Below are 20844 nucleotides of genomic sequence, written 5' to 3' on the forward strand. Positions count from 1 at the left end.
GATCCAATGGCATTTCTGACCTCCATGGCACCAGGCACATTGTGCACAGACACACACTCAAGTGCGCACACACACACACACACACACACACACACACACACACACGCACCTAAAAATAAATATTTTTAAAGGATCTAAATCTGATGTTTGGAGACAGGGTGTTACTCTTCAGGCATAGTTCTGCTTCAGTCTCTTGAATGCTGGGATTTCAGGTGTGGTGTGGACTACCACCAGCTTATAATGCACTTATAGTAGGATAGTAATCCCATCCTAGGAGTTTACTGCTAAGAAAGGAGCATTTCCATCAAAACATGTACTCACTCATTTATAGGATTTTTATTAATTACTGCCCCCCCCAACTGGAAACAGAGAATGGATAAGTGAGCAGAAGTACATATGTATTCTAGGAAACAGAAATGAATAAGAAATAGTGTGTATATGCACAGTAATATGGGTCAATCTCAAGGGCATTACATGAAAGAAGCTACCTTCAAAAAACTCCTAATAAGTAATGACAGTCAGGAAAACTAGCAGTGGCCAAGAGGATAGGGGGAGCAAAGGGTCTATAAAAGGCCACATGGAATTTGGGGTGCAATAGAACTTGTTCCTTAATTCAAAAAAGTATCTCTCTGTGTGTGTAGGCATGTGTTTGTGTGGTTGCACATGTGCATGTGGGCACTGGAAAGCTAGGGATCAACCTCAGGTGTCCTCGGGCTCTATCCACAAAACCACATAAAACATTATTGTAAATATAGCATACATTTGTGACATTGTTCATTTTGCAGAACACAACAGGTGCAATTTGCTTACAGGAAATGACCAATTCCTTCTATAACTGATTTTGCTCACAGTGGACTGCCTCCTGCCTTCACCTCCTTCTCTCCAGATCATCCATGTTGAAGAGTCTGTGTGGTTCTTGGGTTGATGTGGTGGCAGAGACACACTACTGTCCTTTAACAGCTGGGCTGAATGTCATTGCTGCAGCAGGAAGTTGTGATCACATTGAGGTCATTGTTTGAGGCCCTCAGGGCCTCTGTGGCATCCTAGAAAACCCCATGTCCATGAGCTGGACAAGGCTGTGCATGGAATAATGGCAGCTATAATGGCCACTATTCTGCTTGCTGTGGCAGGTTGGGGCAGCAGCCACATCCTCCCTGGTTCAAATGGGAGCCACTACCTTTACACTTAATATGGTCACAGAAGAATCATCCCTAGCATTTAGCACTCAACAGCTGATTAATTCCCATTTCCAGTCAGCTATACTCAATTTACAGCAACAACTATATTTATTGGATGAAGAAATCCTGACATAAAATGGCTTGTAAGAGGAAACTGCAATCCATAATTTTCCTCCTTTTTCAAACCCCTTATCCAGTTTTGAAAATAACACAAGCCAGAAGTCGGTTAAGGGAAATCATATTGGGAACATGGAACAAAGAATTCTTAAACCTTATGGTATAACTCTCTAATGAAATCTTAAGCCTGAACTCTACGTGTGTGAAACCACTGGAATGTCTACAACATTCTTAGATCAAATTTGAGATCACATAAAATCAATCCTTGACCCTTCAAAAATTATAGCATGGGGAATGGTATTCCTTTTTTTTTTTTTTTTTAAAGATTTATTCATTTATTTATTATGTACACAGTATTCTGCCTGCATGTGTCCCTACAGGCCAGAAGAGGGCACCAGATCTCATTACAAGTGGTTGTGAGCCACCATGTGGTTGCTGGGAATTGAACTCAGGACCTCTGGAAGAGCAGTCTGTGCTCCTAACCACTGAGCCATCTCTCCAGCCCCCCCCCCTTTTGGTTTTTCAAGACAGGGTTTCTCTGTAGCTTTGGAGCCTGTCCTGGACTAGCTCTGTAGACCAGGCTGGCCACGAACTCACAGAGATCCACCTGCCTCTGCCTCCCAAGTGCTGGGATTACAGGTGTGCACCACCACCACCCAGCTGGGAATGGTATTCTTAATAATTCTATTGTTTAAGTGTTTCCTACAGAATGTTTCCCAACAGTGCCATGTCAACAAAATGACCCTGCAATTGCTAATGGCTCTGGAATGCCCTGATCATCTCCCCATCTGGTTCACAGAAATTTGTAATGCCTCTGTCTGATGCCTGTGTCCAATGCTCTTGCATTAGACACTTTCCAGGGCAACCACCCTTTGAGGGCTGGTGGTCAGAGACAGGTAAGAGCCTGTTATGCAGCCCAACCTAAGACAGGCACAGTCACCATGTTGGGGTATCCCTGAAGTGGGGGCGACACGATTAGAACAAAGAACTCTCATTCCTACTAGCAGCCACAAAATAAAATAAAAAAGGTTATATGAGGCAGGTAAGGTCGAAAAGCACTGGGCTATGCCTCAAGCAAACAAAGAGCTGTGACATGCACAGAGAGTGCTCTGGCCAGAGGAAACTTGACCCATAAACTCCATGTTGGAAAGGATGATGTGCAGTCCCAGAGCCAACCAAGAAACACCACAGTAGCTAGGAGCAAAGCCTGTCTCCCCCCCCCCCAAAAAAAAAACCCACACATAAAAACTTCAGCCCTTTGTTTAATAAAGGAGAGATTGCTTGCAAACCTCCCAGAGTCTGTGTTGTTGACTCTGTCTGCTGATCCCTGCCCCCAGAATCAGAGATAGCAGGACTCCAGCTGCAGAGCCAGCAACACTGCAGAACCATGATAAAAGCACCAGAGTAGTCTTCAGTGAAAGACATTCTGCAAAATTTCCTGCCCAGTGCTCCTCCAGGCTTGCATATGGATGCAAGTTGTTTGTGATAGGAAAACTGAATATGGAATATGTGGGAACTCCCTACACTCTCAATATTTTTTAAATATAAAAGTGTTCAAAAAATTGGACCAGGGATGTAGGTCAGTTGGTAGAGTGCTTACACAGCATCCATGAAGTCCTGGGTTTATCCCCAGTCCTGTGGGGAACACAAATTGGCTGTGGTTGTGAAAATATCAGTACTTGGGAGATTGAAGCAGAAGAATCAGAAATTCAAGATTGCCTTCACTTACATATCAAGTTTGAAGCCATCCAAGATACATAAAACCCAGTCTACAGGTGAATGAATAAATAAGCCACTATTTGAGAGAAACTAAAGAATATGTGAATAAATAAATAGATAAATAGAAGATGATAGATAGGTAGGTGCATAGATAGATAGATACATTCTAAGTCCATAGTTTTGAAGATTTAATATGGATAAAATTTGACATTGTTAAATGATATTCTTAGCATTTTATCAGACTGTACAAATAATGTAATTCCAAAATAATCTTAAAGACTAAAGTTGGAGGATGTATACTTCCATATTTCAAGACATACTAGAAAGCTATGCTGAGAAATTGTTATTACATATCTATAGTTAAGTAGACAAATGGAATAATACATCAAATTCAGAAATAAACCCAGATATGTAGCAACTTGGTTTTTAATGAAAGTACCAATTTAGTGTGGGAAGAATGTTTTTGTAGTAAATGATGTTGAAACAAGGTGGAAATTCTTAAGGGACAAGTGAGATCCAACCCCTTCCCCACACCATTTATGAATATAACTTTAGCTGCATCATGTCTCTATGAAAGGTAAGTCTGTAAAGCTTATCAAAGAAAATACTGGGTGATGTATTTGCAATTTTGTAGGAGATTTCTTAGGACACAAAAATCCCAAGGAAAAATAGAGAGAGAGAGAGAGAGAGAGAGAGAGAGAGAGAGAGAGAGACTGACTTGACTATCAAAATGAAAAAAATTGGATAATAAAACACAATAAAAATGAAACCGAACCAAATTCTGCGGGGAAATTTTATAAGTCCCATAAATTTGGCAAAAAGGTCCAGATCATTGATCAGGTTTCAGTGATCTGTTACCTATCTGTATTTGTCATCTATAAAGTATTTGTCTATATATCCATCTTTTTATCATCTGTCATCTATCCACAACTACAAATCAGTAATAAAAGATAAATGGTGGCATCATGAGGTGGACAAACTACTTAAAACAGACTTTTCACAAGGGAAAACTCAAGAAAGACTGATGAACATATGCAAATGCTCTCTAATTCATGTCCTCATTCTCATGGATTCTTCAGCCACTGAATCAAGTAAATGAGGAAGCTGAATTATTCAGTGTGTTAGGGTTCTCAAATAGAATGAATAGGTAGAGGTATGTGTGGGGGGGGTTGGGGAGTGTTTCGTGTGTGCACATGTAAGTGCAGCTACTGGGGAATCCAGAAGAGACCCTTGGATCCCTTGCAGCTGGAGTTAAAAGTGGTTATGAGCTGCTGGAATGGGTGCTGGGAACAGAACTCAAATTCTGAGAGAATTTAACAGGACATGAGATTGGCATTGAGATCTTGGGGGCAGGATAGAGAACAAACTTCTGGGCAGGTATTGGCCCAGGAGGGTGGAAGAAGTCCAGAGTTCTTAGATGAGGCCAGACATAAGCCTGATAGACATCGAACTAAGTCAAGGGTAAGCAAAGTTAAGTTACTGTAGGAGGCAAAGAAAGGCGATTTAGGATAGTGATGAATGTGGAAGAGGCTTAGCTGTGGACCCAGCACTGGAAAGGCCCTCAAATATCCTACTTTGTAGATGAGGGACCTGAGGCTCAGAGAGGGAAAGCAACTTTCCATGCTACACAGCACCCTGACAACTTGCCCAACAGAATCTAGGTGCTGTCTCTGGTCAGGGGCTCTCTCCATGCATTTTCTCTTGCTCTCATAGCTCAGCTTGTCCTCAGGTGTTTCCATCATCACTCAGATGGGGTTCCCAGGTCTCTTCACTCTGTTACTTTTGACTTCTTGAGAGTGGGCAGGACATGATAGGAACCAACCTTGATGCGTTGTCTGAGCTCATTCCTAGTCCTGGAGCAGTTACCCTCTTCATGTGGCTGCAAGGCTGACCCTGAGAAGAGTTATTTTAATCAAGCACCTTGGAGGGAGGAAGTGGCTGTAAATGTGAGAGAGTAGCTGTTACAAGAAGTGTGTGCTGAATGAGATGGAGCAAAAGAGAGATGAAAAGGCACATTGCTATTTCACTCCTTTTTATAGCAACCTTCTAGTCTGATTTTTCACACAAAGCTCTCAGTGATTTCCTGACCCAGGGACTCATTAGCTCCAGTGGGAGCAAGGGGGACAAAATTCTAGGCCTGGGGGCCAGGGTGGACATACTCCTGGTATGGCAGTGCCAGAGACTCTGCAGAAGGCTTGGGTGGACTTTGAATGCCCACTCTTCTCTCTACTCCTGTACTTATTAATCACCTTCCTACCTCAGTCCAGAACCTGCAGATCTAGGCAACAGCCAGGAATGCAAGGGAATATCCAAGTAAGAATGCAGATGCTGTCCTCTCAGCTCAAGAAGTATTGACATTCTCCAGAGTAATTCTCATTAGAAGTGGACTGTTTACTGGCATGGCGCTCCTGCAACCCTAGGGACTAAACATGGTGACTGGCCTGTCACTAAAGTGTGCTGAGCTGATGGAATGATGAGGTCCTGAGCTTTGTTCAGAAGCCATCTGAGGAAAGGTGGGGGGGGGGCTGCTAGAGTGGCAGAATGCTTTCTTGGCTGGGATCTTGAGTTCCCCTAGAGAAGGCTCTGGCTAGAATCTGGTGTTCATGAGAATGTATGAAGCTGTTGTTAGGAGTGTCTTAGCTCTCAGGCCTGCTTTTGCTCACTGTAGCAGGGATGGAGCTTCAGTAGATGAAAGGGAAGTCCAAGGCTGGAGGCAGGGAGGGAAAGAAGCAAAACTCCTGGCCTCCCCAGAACAATAAGGCAGGAAAATGATGGGATACATGGACAGATAGCTATGTAACATTCAAAGAGTGATGAGGGCCTGGTTCACGCTTGCTGGAGAGCTGTGGGGTTGTCTGTCTCTAGCTGGGGATAGAGACAGGAGTGAGCTCATGGTGAAGTCATCCTGGATGCAGACCGACATGCCAGTTCAGGGCTCAGAGCATCTTCTGCTCTTTTTTTTTTTTTTTTCATTAGTATGGGTCAGAAAGTGAGCAAAATCAGGGTGTGGCCATGTGCCTGAACTCTAGGGTGAGATGGAAGGAAGACACTGGATGAGAGGCTCTTGAACAGGAGGGAAGACTGGTAGGGGGAGCTCCCCTTTGTGCTCTTCTTCCTCTTTCCTCCATTGTGTGGCTGTGTCAGAGTCCTAGGCCAGGAGGTGACACTGGTGTCTTTATGTGTCAGCCACAGTCCCAGCTCTTTGTTCAGCAGATTATGATGACTAAATAGATTCACCCAGGGACTGCTCAGCCATTCCCTGCACCTAGGGAGGGAAACCTGGACTCTGTGGCAAATGCTTCACAGCTCATGGGGCAAAGATGCTGTGGCAGCTGAATAAAGGCTGCAGAGTGGACAAGCAGACTCAGGCTGTGCCTCCCCTCCCTTAACCAGCCACCCATAAAGACAGCATAGAGACTTGTGGTCCTGGATGCATTCCTCAGGCCTCTGCATGGAGTTAATACATTGTTGGTTTGTGTTTCCAACACAAGGGACTTGATCCCCATCTGAACAAATATCTGAACATCTGGGGAAGGGGTAAGGAAGTTTCTTTGAACCCTCAGCAAACACCTGTATGTGTCTGTTTCAGAGTTGTCCAGTGTATTTATTGTGTGACAGCATGACCTTCCCTAGTTTTGCTGATGCGGCCAGGATGGGGCTGACTGGTTTCCTGATCCCCACTACCCACTGCTAATGCTGCTTGCAAACATAGGCCAGGCTGGCCCTTGCCCTGACTGTTGATGGTGTCATTGGCTCTGACTGCTCTACAGTCTCTTGGTTCTGAATGTCCCACATATTCTTTGCATGGCCAGCTAAGCCTCATCTGCCTCTGTAGCTATTATTAGGCACCACTGCAACCCAGTCAAGCCAAAGGATTTGGTTTTTATTAGCAAGTGTCATAAGGCTGGCATTTATGTGTCTGTTTAGGAAACATTCTGGCAAGGCTGATGAATATTAGTAAAGATAATCGCTTAAAAGGACCAGCACTCTAGCCCAAACTTGCATTCAGATGTCCATGGGACTGTGGGTAAGTTTGAATCCCCTACCAAGTCTCATCACCTCTGGGTCACACTGGCCAGTCTCTGAGCCAACAAACAGCTTCCAATCTGCCACAACTGGGGCATGCTACTGGAGTAGTCATCTCTCATGAGAATCACGGAGGCAACCTGTGAACCAGACACAGTGACTTCCCGCACAGGGCTGTAGAGGCCCACAGATACCATGTATGTGAAACTTTTGTGGCTGCATGCTGAGCACCAGCCCTACCATCCTGTCCTGTGGGAAATGGACAGCACATTGGGTCCCCAGGACAGTGCTCAGACACTATTAGGGAGATAGAATGTCTTACCAGATCTGCAAACCTAGTGAGTGGTGCAGGTGAGAGATGCTTGTGGAGGCAGGCTCCACAGCACATGCTCTTTCCACTGTGGTAGTCTAGAGATGGCCCAGGATCCCATGAGGTACACCTCTGGGGAGAAGGAGCTGGGAAATGAAGATGACAGGGTTCACTATGGCACCTGATCCTTCTTTCCTTCATTGATTTTTTTTTTTTTTCTTACATGGCCATCTTCATGTTGTGATTATTCACAGAGAGCTGTGCTCTATGGTTGATGTGCTCTTTGGAGCACATGCCCTACTTTTTACAAAGGTTACAGAGAAAAGAATTTGTATAGCATCCAATTACTGAGTCCTAACATATTTTAAAGTTTACACTCAGCTATGTAGCTCTCATTTGCATCTATGCAAATGATATCTGGTAAGAATCTAAAGACATTTAGGTAAAATTCCAAAGTTCCTTAAATCCAATGACAGTTAACTAACTGTCATTCAGCCAGTCAGTCAGTGGCAGAGCTAGACCTGGATCTTAGGCCTGCGTCCTCCCGACACCCATGCCTGTGGCTGGCTTCTGGCCTGGCTGAGGAGATGGGATGGCAAGACTCACAGCAACAACATTTTGGAGGCAGAGAAGCAGCTGTGGTTTAGGCTAGAGTGAGGACATTGATGAGTGAGACTTCTGGGAGCTTGAATGTGAGACTGACGGGTCAGAGAAGAGCAATGAGGTCACCTGACTAGTGTCGCGCATCTGCACTTTGAGATGACTTCCCCATCTAAGGTCACAGTAAAGACTGCCTCACCAGAAAAGAGTCCCCACTCACAAAGCACTCTTAGAGTTGTTCATTTATCCTAACAAACACTTGTATCCCAATACCTCAGTACTCAATGCTTCCCCAACTCTGGGACACACCAGCCGCTTCCTTCAGCCTTGTCACAGCCTTTACAATCAAACATCAAGGCATTCAGTCACAACAAAGAATCTGATTCCACCCTCGGAAGGAGGCTGACCTGACTGACTCCTTACTTCACTGTGAGCTTGATGATGATGACCATGCATGTGAGGATCTCCCAGTTTCTCTCTTAGCACCCTCGCAGTCTACTTCCCCAGTAGAGAATCACAAGTGTGTACACCACAGCTGATATGCTAATTAATTTTCTGTGACTCCTGCTCTGCTAATTGACACTGGCCTTAAAGACCTAAGAATCTATTGTCTCCAGGCAGAAAGGTGGAGTCATATCAAACCACCTATTGAACCCATAGTGACCAGAGACAAGTATGTATGAGACTGTAGGTTACCGTCAGACTCATTGATACACATTTATGTCACACTGTGAGTTCCAGGTTCAATTCAAGGGTAAATAAATCCAATGTGTTGGCAGTGGATAGTAGGCTCATATGTTATAAGTTATCAAGCCTTTATGGAGACAGTGTCTAAACACGAGGGAAGGTCTTTTGTGTTATTCAGGTCAGTGGGCTGGGACTATATGCATAGGTTCTACATATACCAGTATGGAGTGGAGTCAGCAACACAGCCTGTGGGCCGGCTATGTGGGTTGTGGGTTGGCTATGCTTTCACATTACAGCAACTTAGTGGAGCACTGGCGCCAGAAACTATGTTTCATGAAACGTGTGACAGTTAAGTGGTGTTTCTGAAATCTTGTTGGTTGCTGGTATTCTTCATTGTACATTTGGACTGTGAGAATGACAATCAGGCCGAACACGTATCATAGCAAAGCCAGATTGTCAAATTGATGACTGTGTGTGTTGTGGACAGTGATCTCTTCTCCGGTTCTCAGGCAGAGCACATCAGTCTTAAGTATTGGCTAGTAGGAGGAAGAAAATTCCACACAACAAATCCTATTCCCATTAATTCTGTTAGAAAATCAAGTATATGTTCCTTCGGAAAACCAGCCCTAGTAGACTGAATTGAAAATGATTGAGGACGTGATTAAAATGTCATTTGTTTGTATATTTCTTTTGCAGTGCTGGGAGCACAGTTTGAAAGGATTACAATATCGACTACATTTTCAGATGATACTACAGGTAATCCCTCCATCGAGGGTTTAGATGGAAGTCCTCAAAGCCTCTCCCAGGAGGCGAGACTGAGTAAGCAGAGAGGAGCATGACCTTTACAAGGAGACTGGAGGACAGAGGGCCCCAGGAGGGACAGTGCATACCAGACACGAGCTCTAGCAACTGCATAATTTCTCAGTGGGCCATCCCTAGACATGCTTAACCCACTTCGAAGAATCTCAAATGAATTGAATGATGAGTCACTTAATATGGTGACAGCTTTTCCAAAGCACTGATCTCATTTCACTACTCCTGCTTCCATGGACAAAGGCAAAGAATGAAGTCTTATGCTGGGCAGGACTGATAGGGTGAGGGAATGGACGCCAGGGAGTGAGGTCTGCTGTCTGTAGTGAGCAGAAGGCTTATGCCTCAGAAGCAGTGCTCCCTCAGTGTTGCTCCATCAGCTTGCAGACTGATTAGCTGCAATGCAGTACTGCAGTAGTCCACGGATGGAGTCCCAACTTGCAAGGCTCTGCCTCTGGCCCACCTTCATCTCTAAGAGCCATGGAGCCCCAGCTCCCACTGGAGCCTTTGCTCACATTGCACTCTCTACCTAGAACACCTAGTCCCATTGTCTTCTTCACCTGGTTGATGGTCCTTTTTCATCTCACTGCAGCCCCCAAACACCTCCTCTAGACACCTTCCTTGTGGTCCATCCCACCAACCGCCCTTCCTAGTCCCAGTTACTTACAAGGATTGTCCATCTGACTTCCTCACTAGACTTCAATCTCCTGTGAAGGCACAAACCAATTCCTGTATGATGGGGTCATGCCCGCCATGTCTATGGAATGCATGGAGCTTTAGAACTTAGGGTGATGGTTAAATGACACTGACACCTTGCTGTAGCCAGGTATGAGGACTGGGGGTGTTCATTAGTCTTTATAAGTGGATGATCATAGAGGGACACTTGTCCCTTTCTAGGTACTAAAGGAGCACTAAACTTGATAAGCACCCAAACTATTTATTCTCTCAGCTCCATTCACTAGTGGTCTTTCTCAAAAGAGTAGAACTGGATTTCATGTTTCTTTCCCAGGACACAGCCTTTAGGATAAGAGAGGGAGGTTTCACATTCAGTTAAGCTACCATGTCATCTAAGTAGGACCCAAATGACCTTGTCCCACAAAGAGGTGTGCCTGGCTAGCTATGGGAGCATGGAAAACTTGAGGTGGGCCAGAACCTTTCTGCTCTCTGATGTAGGGGTTGACTGCTGGAAGGTGAGAAGGAGGAGCTTCTGGGGTTCAAGATGCCATGGCAGGAAGGTTTAGGATTACAAATGACTTATACATTACCTGGAACACAACCCATACTTCATTAATAGAAGTAAATAAGGAGTAGAAATTATAGCTCCAGAACACAACACTAAGTGACTGAAAATCAAGATGGATGAGGTAAAACCTAGCACCTGCAGTAAACTCTGTGGTGGTTAGCCCAGCTCTGTAGATTATGAGGCTGTAACCAGAGCAATTTGCTCACATGGCAACAGATGCTTTTTATCACAAACATTGTCCCAAAGCCAAGAGCAGCCCCTTAAAGGCCTGACTCATTAACACAAATGTAAAGAGGCACAAGAATGGCACACCTTTATCACACACTCCTTGAGCACAATCGTGGAATGTCACTTACATAATTGCACGCTGCAGTTGGGCTGCATGAAATAAAAGCCCACAGAAACTGCTAAATTCCTTCCTTTTTTTAAAAGCTCTTCTATTTTGTATTGGAGACAATGCTCACAGCATGAGTAATACCCATCAGTTATCAGTAATTTAGCAGATTGTGCCAGTGTTGACATTTGTTCTTGGCTTAATTGTGTGTGAGTGTATGTTTTAAACAATGATGCAGCTGTCCCCATTCCTGGCCATTACAATATAAAAATGGTGTTCACTGAATCTGGCACTGTGATCACTTGGCCATGTGTTTACTCTTTTGTTTGTAAGTCCTTCTGAGTGTTTGTTGCAATTCTACAATCAGAGAATGAACTTGGCCTAAGGTAGAGTCTGACTCACATTGCTAGTAGTATCAAAGATTTCAAACTTGTTCATTTCATGACCTTAGTTCTCTGATTCCACTAGACTTGCAAGACATTTGTGGGTGAGTTAAATATAACTCTTTGGTTTGATCTGAAGAAATCAGATTTCAAATGCCATTGGGCTAGATGAGCAGTGTCAGCAGAGATGTACTAGATTATTGCTGGCCATTTGCAGAGTATCAAGTGATGGAGATCCACCCCATAGGTGTTGCCACAAAATCCCAACTGTATCCAACACCTGCATCAATCTTATTCCCTGCAAATCCATGCAAGTTACAGAGAGTAAGGACCGCTGGAGCAGCTACTGTCCCTCAATAATTTTGGCGCTCTTTTTTCCTTATTAGGTTAGAAGGTTAATGCTCACCACCTCATTTGGTGATGGCAAGACAAAATAAACATCTATTTAAAAACAATATTTCCTTTTGGAAAACCATTTGGCAGTATTCACTAAAGCTGAGCATACACACACTGACTGAAAAATTCTCTTCCAAATACAGGTGCCCAATAGATATGCATGCATCCATCCATCAAAGAGCAGTCTTTGGAAGCTTCATGGCAACAGCTGCCAGATGTCCATCCACAGTAGAAATGATAGTGCTGAGCATGTAGTAAGTAGTATGGTGGTATAATGCTTGCCTAGCATGTACAAGTCACTGAGTTCAGTCTGAGGCCCTAAAAACAAAGCAAAAGAAAGATAAACAGGTGTGCTACAGTACTATATAGCAGGAAGATTGCACGAACTCCAACTTCACACTAGATAACAGTTTTGTCCTGTTGTAAAAGGATCACATAATTAGATTGTGAGGAGCACACAGATGAGCTTCAAGTTGTGGAGCTGGAGGTCTATTTTTGATGAGTTTCAAGGTCAGGGCAGCTGGAGCCCAGGACCGTCTTCGAATTCTCTTCATGTTGTTGGAAGAATTCAGTCTTTTTTTTTTGTGGTTGTTAGCTATTGGCCAGCAGCCAGTCTCTGCTCCAAGAGGGCATTTGAGTACCTTGCTAAGAGGTCTCCTCTATCTTCAAAGTCATCAGTTGAGTGCTCTCTCAAATCAATCCCTCGAATGATTCAAATCACCTCCATAGAAGAGCCCAGTTTGCTTCAAGGACTCTGTGATCAGGGCCCATCGAGAGCAACTTACTGATCTCAAACCAGCTGACTTTAGGCTGATGCCATATGAAAACCCTCTGCCCAGCGGCACCTGTGTTAACATTTGGCTGAATGACTGGTAAAGGTGTGTGCACAAGAGGGTGTACGTGCACTTACATACACCTATACGTAGACAATGACATGGATGGATTTCACAATTGACAGTGAGCCACAGAAGCCAGACATAAAAACAATATTCCATTTACAGAAACTGCATGAACAGGAAATATATTAACTTGGCATTAGGAGTCAGAGCTGGCTCTGTGACGTGACTTAGTGGGTAAAAGCACTGGCTGTGGAAGCCTGATGCCTAGAGTTTGATCCTTGGAACACCTGAGCACATAGTAGCCATATTGGAGCTTTAGGAGATCCTGGTGGGTGGGGAGGACTTCTCTGGTTTGTATTATGGTTACATCACTGTGCACAGCTTATGAAAATTCAGTGAGCTATACATTGATGGTTCATGCTGTTTTGGTAAATGTATTATACTTCAATGAAAAGGTTCTTGGGATCACTTGGATTCATTGCTGTAAAATGGATTTGTTTTGTTTCTACAGGGAAGCTTGCATGCAAAGGCAATTCTCAGAATGGGGAGGGAGGATGAGCAGGGTGAGAAAGGAAACAAGGTGCCAGGGCTGCAGGGAGGGCTAGCCACCCTATTTTGTATATATCCTCCATATAGTTGAACAGTGACAGATCTGAAAATAGAATTAGTTTCCCAGAACTAAAGTAACCCGACTCTCTGTTTGTTCATCCTGCCCTATTGGTCCCAGTAATGTGCCGAAGAGATGCATATCTGCCATCTGGCATTCTTTAATGCATTGCTCCCTGGTTACGCATACAGAGGACCAGCCATGTGCCAAAAATGTTAACTTTTTAATCCTTCTTTCCCTTCCCTGCTCTGCTCTTTGACTATACCAGTTTAGAAGCAGACAGTGGACTCTAATTTCTAGACTAGAGCTCCCCTCCAGAGCTGAATAGGAAGCTTATATTGTCATCAAGTGACCCATTCTATGTCTGTCCTCTCTAACCTTTCGTGAGGTTGGCATAAAGTAACCAGCTTGACTGTCAGTAGTAAAAAGGTGAAAAATCCCTGCTCTGTCAGCTTGGAACTTGGGTGTGGAGGACCCAGTGGAAAGTGGTATGCAGAGACCCCTGTTAAAAAGTTTGGAGACAGCTGAGCGTACTATGGTGGCACACACCTTAACCCCAGCATTGAAAATGATCTCAAGTTGGAGGCCAGTCTGGGCTACAGAACAAAAGCCTGTGAAAAGAAACAGCAAGAATTGAAGAAAGCAGGAGAGAAGCACTAAGTCAGTGAGTGCTGTTGTTGGGGTACACTGATAGGCCCCCATTCCCAGCATGTACAGAAAATCTGAAGTTCAAGGACTCCTTGCTAGGTAAACCTGGCTAGGTAACTTGCACTTGGCCCATTCAACTGTAGACCCTGATAGAAGATAGAAGGTGAAAATTCATTAGCATATGTGAGAGCGATTATAGGTTGAGGTGTAAAACATCAACGGATTGGATGCTAATCAGACGATGATGAGCCCTCCAGATTTCTAGATTATCCCACTAATTGGCTAAAAAGCCTATGCACAGATAGGTGCAGGGAATAGAAAATTACACACATTCTTCAAAGATAATACTCAATATTTCAGTCCTGTGAATGAACACAAAATTGCAGTTATTGCTGGCTCCCTAATCATAGAAGCTTAGTGTGCATGCCTTGGTCTTTCTGGTCAAAAAGGAAATTGCTAAATGCACAGGCTGAAGGAGTTGGAGTCTGGGTATTTCTCCCCAAAATTCTTTTTCTTGCTGCGATTTGAGTTTTTGTCAAATTTTGAGCGCAAAGCAGGAATCTCGGGAGTGTTTAGAAGGTCCTGGGAAGGGCGCCCTAGCATACAGAATGAGTTGAGTAGTGGATGCTTCGGGCACGTGACTGACTCCCAAGCCTATGCGGTGTCGGGATGGAAGGGCTGTCGCGAGCCTGGAACCGGTTAGGGGTGGTATTCTTCGGGGGTAAGGATTTCTGAGATACCACCGCTTTCCCGTTGCATCTCTGGAATAATTTTCCCCAGCTTACACTGAAGCACGGAGTGCTCACTGTTGGACCTAGTGACTTCTTAGAGCTTTGGGGAACCGTAGTACCCGAAGGTGACCGGCTGCTGACCTCCGGTCTATGAATAGTTCCAAGGATGAGACAAAGTCCCAGTGTCTGGGTGACAACAGGGTTATTGACGAAAGGCCGCGAGCTGCAGATGGTGAGAGGGTAGAGGCCCCTGGCGGGCGGGGCAAGGGGCGGCGGGTAGACCCCGACTTTCTGCTCAGCAGGAGTCCGGAGTGGAGGCCCTGGGGACAGCCCCTCGGGCAATTAGCATGCAGGGGCCGCGCACGCCGTCCTTGAAGGGCTGCCCGGCTGACCTTGCTCTGCTTTCACCGCGGATTCTCCAACAGCGCGCGAGGACGCGGCCGCGGCGGTGACTCAGTGCCCTACGCGCCGCATGCAAATGCTCATCTCCCGACGAGGCTGGCTCTGCAGTCTGCTCCTGTCCCCGCGCTCCTCCGAACCCCACGATTCCAACTCGGCCCTTTCCGCCGCTCCCTTCCTCCTCCCCACAGCCCCGCGTCCTCAGGTTGCGTCGCCCACCTCGCCTCCGCAGCACCGAAGGGCAACCTGGCTGCGGGCGCGGGGGATCAGATGCGCTGTCCCCCGGCCGGCCCCAAGCGTCCGGTGCCCCGGATCCCCAGCTAGCACGGAGGGGGCGGTGCGCCGCGCAGAGTCTCAGCCCCGCCTGGCCGGCCCTGCTCCTTATTGGTCGTCACCTCGGCGGGAGGGCGACCCAGCTCGCGCACCTGCCGTCGCCCCTCCACGGGCAGATCAGCGGCTGCGGGACATCGGTGTCCAGAGACAGCAGCACGCGAGGGCAGGCCTGGGGCTCGGCGGATCTCCTCGCGGCTAGCCCTGTCCTTTCTCCACCGCGGCCCCAGTTGTGCCCGCGGGAAACTTTACCCCGCGAAGTCCTCTGCCCTCCTGGTCACACCGTGACAGTTCACCTAACGCCCCCCGGGGCCCCGCACAGCGAGCGAGATTGCCACGCCGCCCCGCACGGTGCGTCCGCAGCGCCGGGCCGCCAAGATGCGCTACGCAGACCCCTCGGCCAACCGGGATTTGTTGGGGAACCGAACTTTGCTCTTCATTTTCATCTGCGCCTTTGCCTTGGTGACCTTGCTGCAGCAGATTCTGTATAGCAGGAGCTACATCAAGAGGTAAGAAAGTCTGAGGGGTAGAATACACCCAGCCTAAAGGTAGCCAAAAGGCCAGCGGTATCGTTCCCCGAGCAGGTGACAGGAGGTCTGCCCTTGGCCGGAGTACCTCCATGGTGTGCCTCATGGCATCTCTGCTGCCAGCCAGAGGACAGCGCCAGCCTTGTGCCTGTAGTGGTGGGGTTATGGGGACGTGTGTGTGTGTGTGTGTGTGTGTGTGTGTGTGTGTGTGTGTGAACTTTGTTCTGTTGTGAACGTGGGCAGCACCTTGGAATGCCAAGCAGCTAAGCTGACCACAAATGCATGTGCATGCCCAGAGCTGCTCTGTTCCCCAAACCTACATTTCCCTGGCCATTTGGCTGCAACCAGAGGGTCAAAGGCTTCTTTTTCTTCTTCATAGTTTTGTCAAGTCATAAATTTTTGTAGGGGACCTTGGAGGTAAAGGCTTCTTTCTCCCCAGGAACCCTGCATTAGGTGGGGTGGTAGTGGCTGCTTTGTGGTCATGCACAGGGACAGTGAGTTCTAGATTTGTGAGACAAGATGATGACCTCCCAAGTAGAGGATTCTTTCGAATCCTTAGCACGGAAGGACAGAGCAGCCACAGAGGTTGGGCTCTCTCATCCCTTCTCCATCCACAGCCAAACTCCTTGAAGAGAAAGGGCAGAAGATGCCAATCAAAAATTCAGGAACAGTCTCAGTCTCAGTGTGTGGAAGATACACTGACATGCCAGGTTCCTGTGGCTCTGATGCCTGGTAGAGCTGAGCTGCTGCCGCCTACCTGCCAGATTGGAGGTGGGAGCTCTGCTCTGGACGCTCCTCTGCCAAAGTCTCTTGTGGAAAGAGCCCCTCCCTCATTCTAGTGCCTGTCTAACTCACTGCCTTCCGTTCAAGTGCAGAGGAATGAAAATGTCTAGACAAACACACAACCCATCTCAGAAGTGCCCCAATAATTAAACGCTGTTGTTCTCTTCTCAGTCCTGGGGTCTGTGTTGGTCACATATGCTCCCAGTCTGGGCTGCCCAAAGAGTGGGAGGGTGAGCATGGCTGCTAGTGATCTGCTCCCAGTGGGAGAGCTAAGCACTCTGGCTGTTCTTCCTTGTAACTCCCTAGAACTGGGGGATATGTGGCCCCTTGCCTCATACATTCATTTCCAGCCACCCACTGCTCCAGACTTCCCCAGACAACTTTCTCTGCTAGTTGGCACTGGCTCACGTACTCTGTGTGGCACTGGAGTCTTTAAAAACAATTTCTAGTCTCCTGACTTGCTGGATTTGGTTGGGCCCACTAAGATGGTTTCTGAACTGTCTGCTGTGCAGCCTTGCTGGATCTTGGCACCCACTTCTCAGTGGGGCAGCTCTTGGTTTCTGCCCCCTGCTGGTAACTACCCAGAATTGTTGGGGCCATAGAGCTTCCAGTGGGACAGCAAAGGGACATCAGGTCAGAGTAGGTACCAATCACACTATTGCTCAATTGTTCTGGCAAACCCTACCTGAGTTTGGATGGATGGACTGTTTGCCCAGAGCCCAGCAGGTGTATTGATTGCTTCCCATTCCCCATCTCTCAGAGACTCAGAGACAGCAGGTAAAATCTTGCAGGCCTCCCTCCAGGAATTCTACTTAATGCAACCAAGCAGTCAAGACTGGTATATGTTCCATCCTTGAAGGGAACCAAGGAAGGGATGCTATAAAGAAGTGAATGGTGTGGTCTCAGTGCTCAGTGGGATTAAGTCTATCTGGGGAAAGAAATGGCCACAAGTGAGATAAGACGTGCCTGGCTGAGGAGAGTGTCTGATGGGCTGCAGAAGCTGGGGAAGCCTGGCTGGGGAGGTGGAGCTCTCATGGGCCTTGAAAGCAGGTAAGATCTGGATGGAGGAGAGGATGTGCACCAGCATAGGATCCAGGCATGGCACTGTCCCCTCCCACCTCTCCCTCACCTGATCTCACCTGCACTGTCATACTTGGCTCCATTTCTGGTCTGTCATCAGGCTTCCCTGGTCCTGTGTCTCGTGACTGACTCATTTGCTTATGTGTCCTATTTCGTTACACATTATAGTTGCTATGAGTTGGCTCCAGGGGAGTGTTGTTTGTGTCTATCCAGAAACAGCAAAAGCCTGCAATGGAGCTCCCTGAGAAGGCCCTGAGATGCAGATTCCTGGGCCCTTGGATTGAACTCCCTTCTAGGTTGTCATCTGGAACCCCGCCTCTCTAGCAGACCCCACGAGGGACTAATAGCAAGCCCTACTTGATGCTGTAGGCCAGTAGGTCTCTGTCAGGTCAGTTTTGCCCTCAGACATTAGAGTAGGCCCTTCCTTGGCTGTCACAGGGGCAGAGGAGATGCTCCTGTCATTGAGGATGAAGCCAAGGGAGATGTCTGAAAAATCCTCAAGGCCCAAGTTGTCTGCCACAAACAACCAAGACGTCTCAGCCCCAAATGTCAGTGGTTCTGAAAGCTGCAGTAGGCCAGAATCTGTGAGGTGGGGATTACAGTTTGCTTTAGGATGCACGGGTCACATCTGTGTTTGGTCATAAGAAGTCATGAGTAAGTATGGATAATAAACAGATGGTTGAAGATAGGGGTAGGTGTGCGTGCATGGGTGTACACTTAGGTGTAGGGACACAATGAAAAGATGGATCCCATGATGTAACGGGCATATCAGAACACGTCAGATAGCAGTGGTTAGTGGCTTCAGTGAAGCACTCTGAAGGTTGAGGACAGATTGAGCTTGGGTCATAGGTCATGGGGGGGCACATGTGGTCCTTGAGTAGGGCAGTAACTTGATAGAAGTGCCCAGAAAGGAAGGTTATTTGGGTGTTGTACGGGGAGGCTTGGAGAAGGAGAGACACAGGCACTCCAGAGGGAGGACACAGCTCAGGGGACCCTGAAGACCACGTTAGAGGCAGAAGGATGGCAAGCTCGTCTAGTGCTGTGAAGTTGCTACAGAAGGAAGTAGGTGATGTGGGCTGATGTGTTTTATTTATTTGTCTACTTATTAATTTTGAACCCTCAGTCTTTCCCTGGGATGTGCAATGGAACCTTTTGACAAGGTCCATCATAAGCCACTAAAATTCTAGGAACGAACCTGAGTGGGAGACAAAAGGAGCAGTGTGATGGCCTCGTGAGTGCCATCTCTGTGGAGCAGAAGACATATACCATGGATTGGGAGGAAATGACCAGAAGGAGCAAAGTTGTGATGTGTTTGCTTCCCATGTCTGCTTCAGACTTACCATATACTGAGTACTTACTGTATACTGAGTCCTTGCTAAACACTGAGTACTTACTATACACCAAGTACTTTCTGTATACTGAGTACTTTCTGTACACTGAGTACTTACTGTACACTGAGTACTTGCTGTACACTATTGGTGAAATTATTAAGGCTACTCCACATAGTTAAAAGGGAGGTTTATTTTGTGGGGTAACTTACAAATGAAGGAATAGGTTGCAGGGTCTGGGAAAGGTATGGCACAGTCCGGCGGTGTTCTCTGGAGAACTCTGCTTGGTCTCCCTCCAGTGTCCAGGGTCCTGGAACCAAGAGAAGCCTCTCCTTTTGATCCTGGGTCTTCAGCGTCCTCTGTCAGTCCCACCTTGTGGGCGTGACCATTACCGAAGCCTCAATGGGGGTTGGAACTTCCAGGCCAAGGCTGGAATGGCTACCCACTACATCTCCCCCCTTTGTCTAAATAAGAAGGTTCTAAACTAATACAAGACTATATATAAAGAAATGGTTATCAAATATTGTCCAGGAGTAATGAGGGATAATGACCTAGGTAAGATGGAACTACAATCAATGCAAACAATATCAAGCAAAAAACACATACTAAAATCCAGGGAAGTCTAGAGCGTGGGTAGGTGGCATGTTACAAAGATCATTCCAAAAGGTGTCCTATCCTAAAGAACCTGAGTCTAATACTTAATATATTATATCTAAGGTATATATAAAGTTGTAACTATAACTGCTAGTTTCGTTATCTGTAATTTTACTGTATAAAAGTTAAAACCTTGCTTTTTGAAAAAAAGAAAAGGGAAACTGCTGTGGGATGTTCAAGTATGTCAAATGTGTTGTTCTGATTGGTTAAAATAAAATGCTGATTGACCAGTAGCCAGGCAGGAAGTATAGGTGGGACAAGCAGAGAAGAGAATTCTGGGAAGTGGAAGATGAAGGCGGAGAGAGACCTGCCAGCCGCCTCCATGACAAGCGAGATGTAAGGTACAGGTAAGCCACGAGCTACTTGGCAAAGTGTAGATTAATAGAAATGGGCTGAATACAAGAGTAAGAGCTAGACAATGGTGGGCCTGAGCTAATGGCCAAGCAATTTAAATAATATAAGCGTCTGTGTGTTCATTTTATAAGTGGGCTACCGGACTGCTAGGGCTCAGTGGGACCTGGAGAAAAGCTCTCCAGCAACAGTACACTGAGTACTTTCTGTACCCTAAGTACTTGCTAAACACTGACTACTTGCTGTACACTAAGTACTTATTGTACACTGAGTGCTTACTATAGATTGAGTACTTACTGTACATGGAGCAGTTGCTATACACGGAGTGCTTACTGTACACTGAGTAGTTGCTGTACACGGAGTACTTACTGTACATGGAGTAGTTGCTATACACGGAGTACTTACTGTACACTGAGTAGTTGCTATACACGGAGTACTTACTGTACACTGAGTAGTTGCTGTACACTGAGCACTTACTGTACACCAAGTGCTTGCTGAGTACTTGCTGTACACTGAGTACCACTGGAAGTGCTGAGGATAGTGTGTGCAAGGCCCCGGGTGTGGAGAAAGGGAAGTAACTCAGGGGCTGTGAGGAACACAGAAGGGCTTGTATGGAGTCATGGACAAGGGACCCTTGGGGCAAGGAGGGAGCTGCTTCAGGAAAGGGTTTATTTGGCTTAAAGAGGACACTGGAAGCAGTCTTGAAGAAAGAGGAATGATCCTTGGGCCCAGGTGGAGGTGGGAGGGAGGTTCAGAAACCCAGC

General features: G+C 46.5%; 1 protein-coding gene across 5 annotated transcripts in view; it reads left to right on the forward strand.

Moving 5' to 3' along the window:
* The first annotated feature begins 15732 nt into the window (after nt 1-15732).
* Nucleotides 15733-20844, forward strand: part of St8sia5 (ST8 alpha-N-acetyl-neuraminide alpha-2,8-sialyltransferase 5) — a 69091-nt gene continuing 63979 nt past the window's right edge. For all 5 annotated transcript variants that reach the window (XM_036204590.1, XM_036204591.1, XM_036204592.1 and 2 more), the window contains exon 1: nt 15733-15866. In XM_036204590.1, the coding sequence (XP_036060483.1) occupies nt 15736-15866 (131 nt within the window). In that variant the 5' untranslated portion in view covers nt 15733-15735. The remainder of the gene's footprint in view (nt 15867-20844) is intronic.

The sequence above is a fragment of the Onychomys torridus genome, chromosome 13 (genome assembly GCF_903995425.1).
Source record: "Onychomys torridus chromosome 13, mOncTor1.1, whole genome shotgun sequence".
NCBI classification, from domain to species: Eukaryota; Metazoa; Chordata; class Mammalia; order Rodentia; family Cricetidae; genus Onychomys; species Onychomys torridus.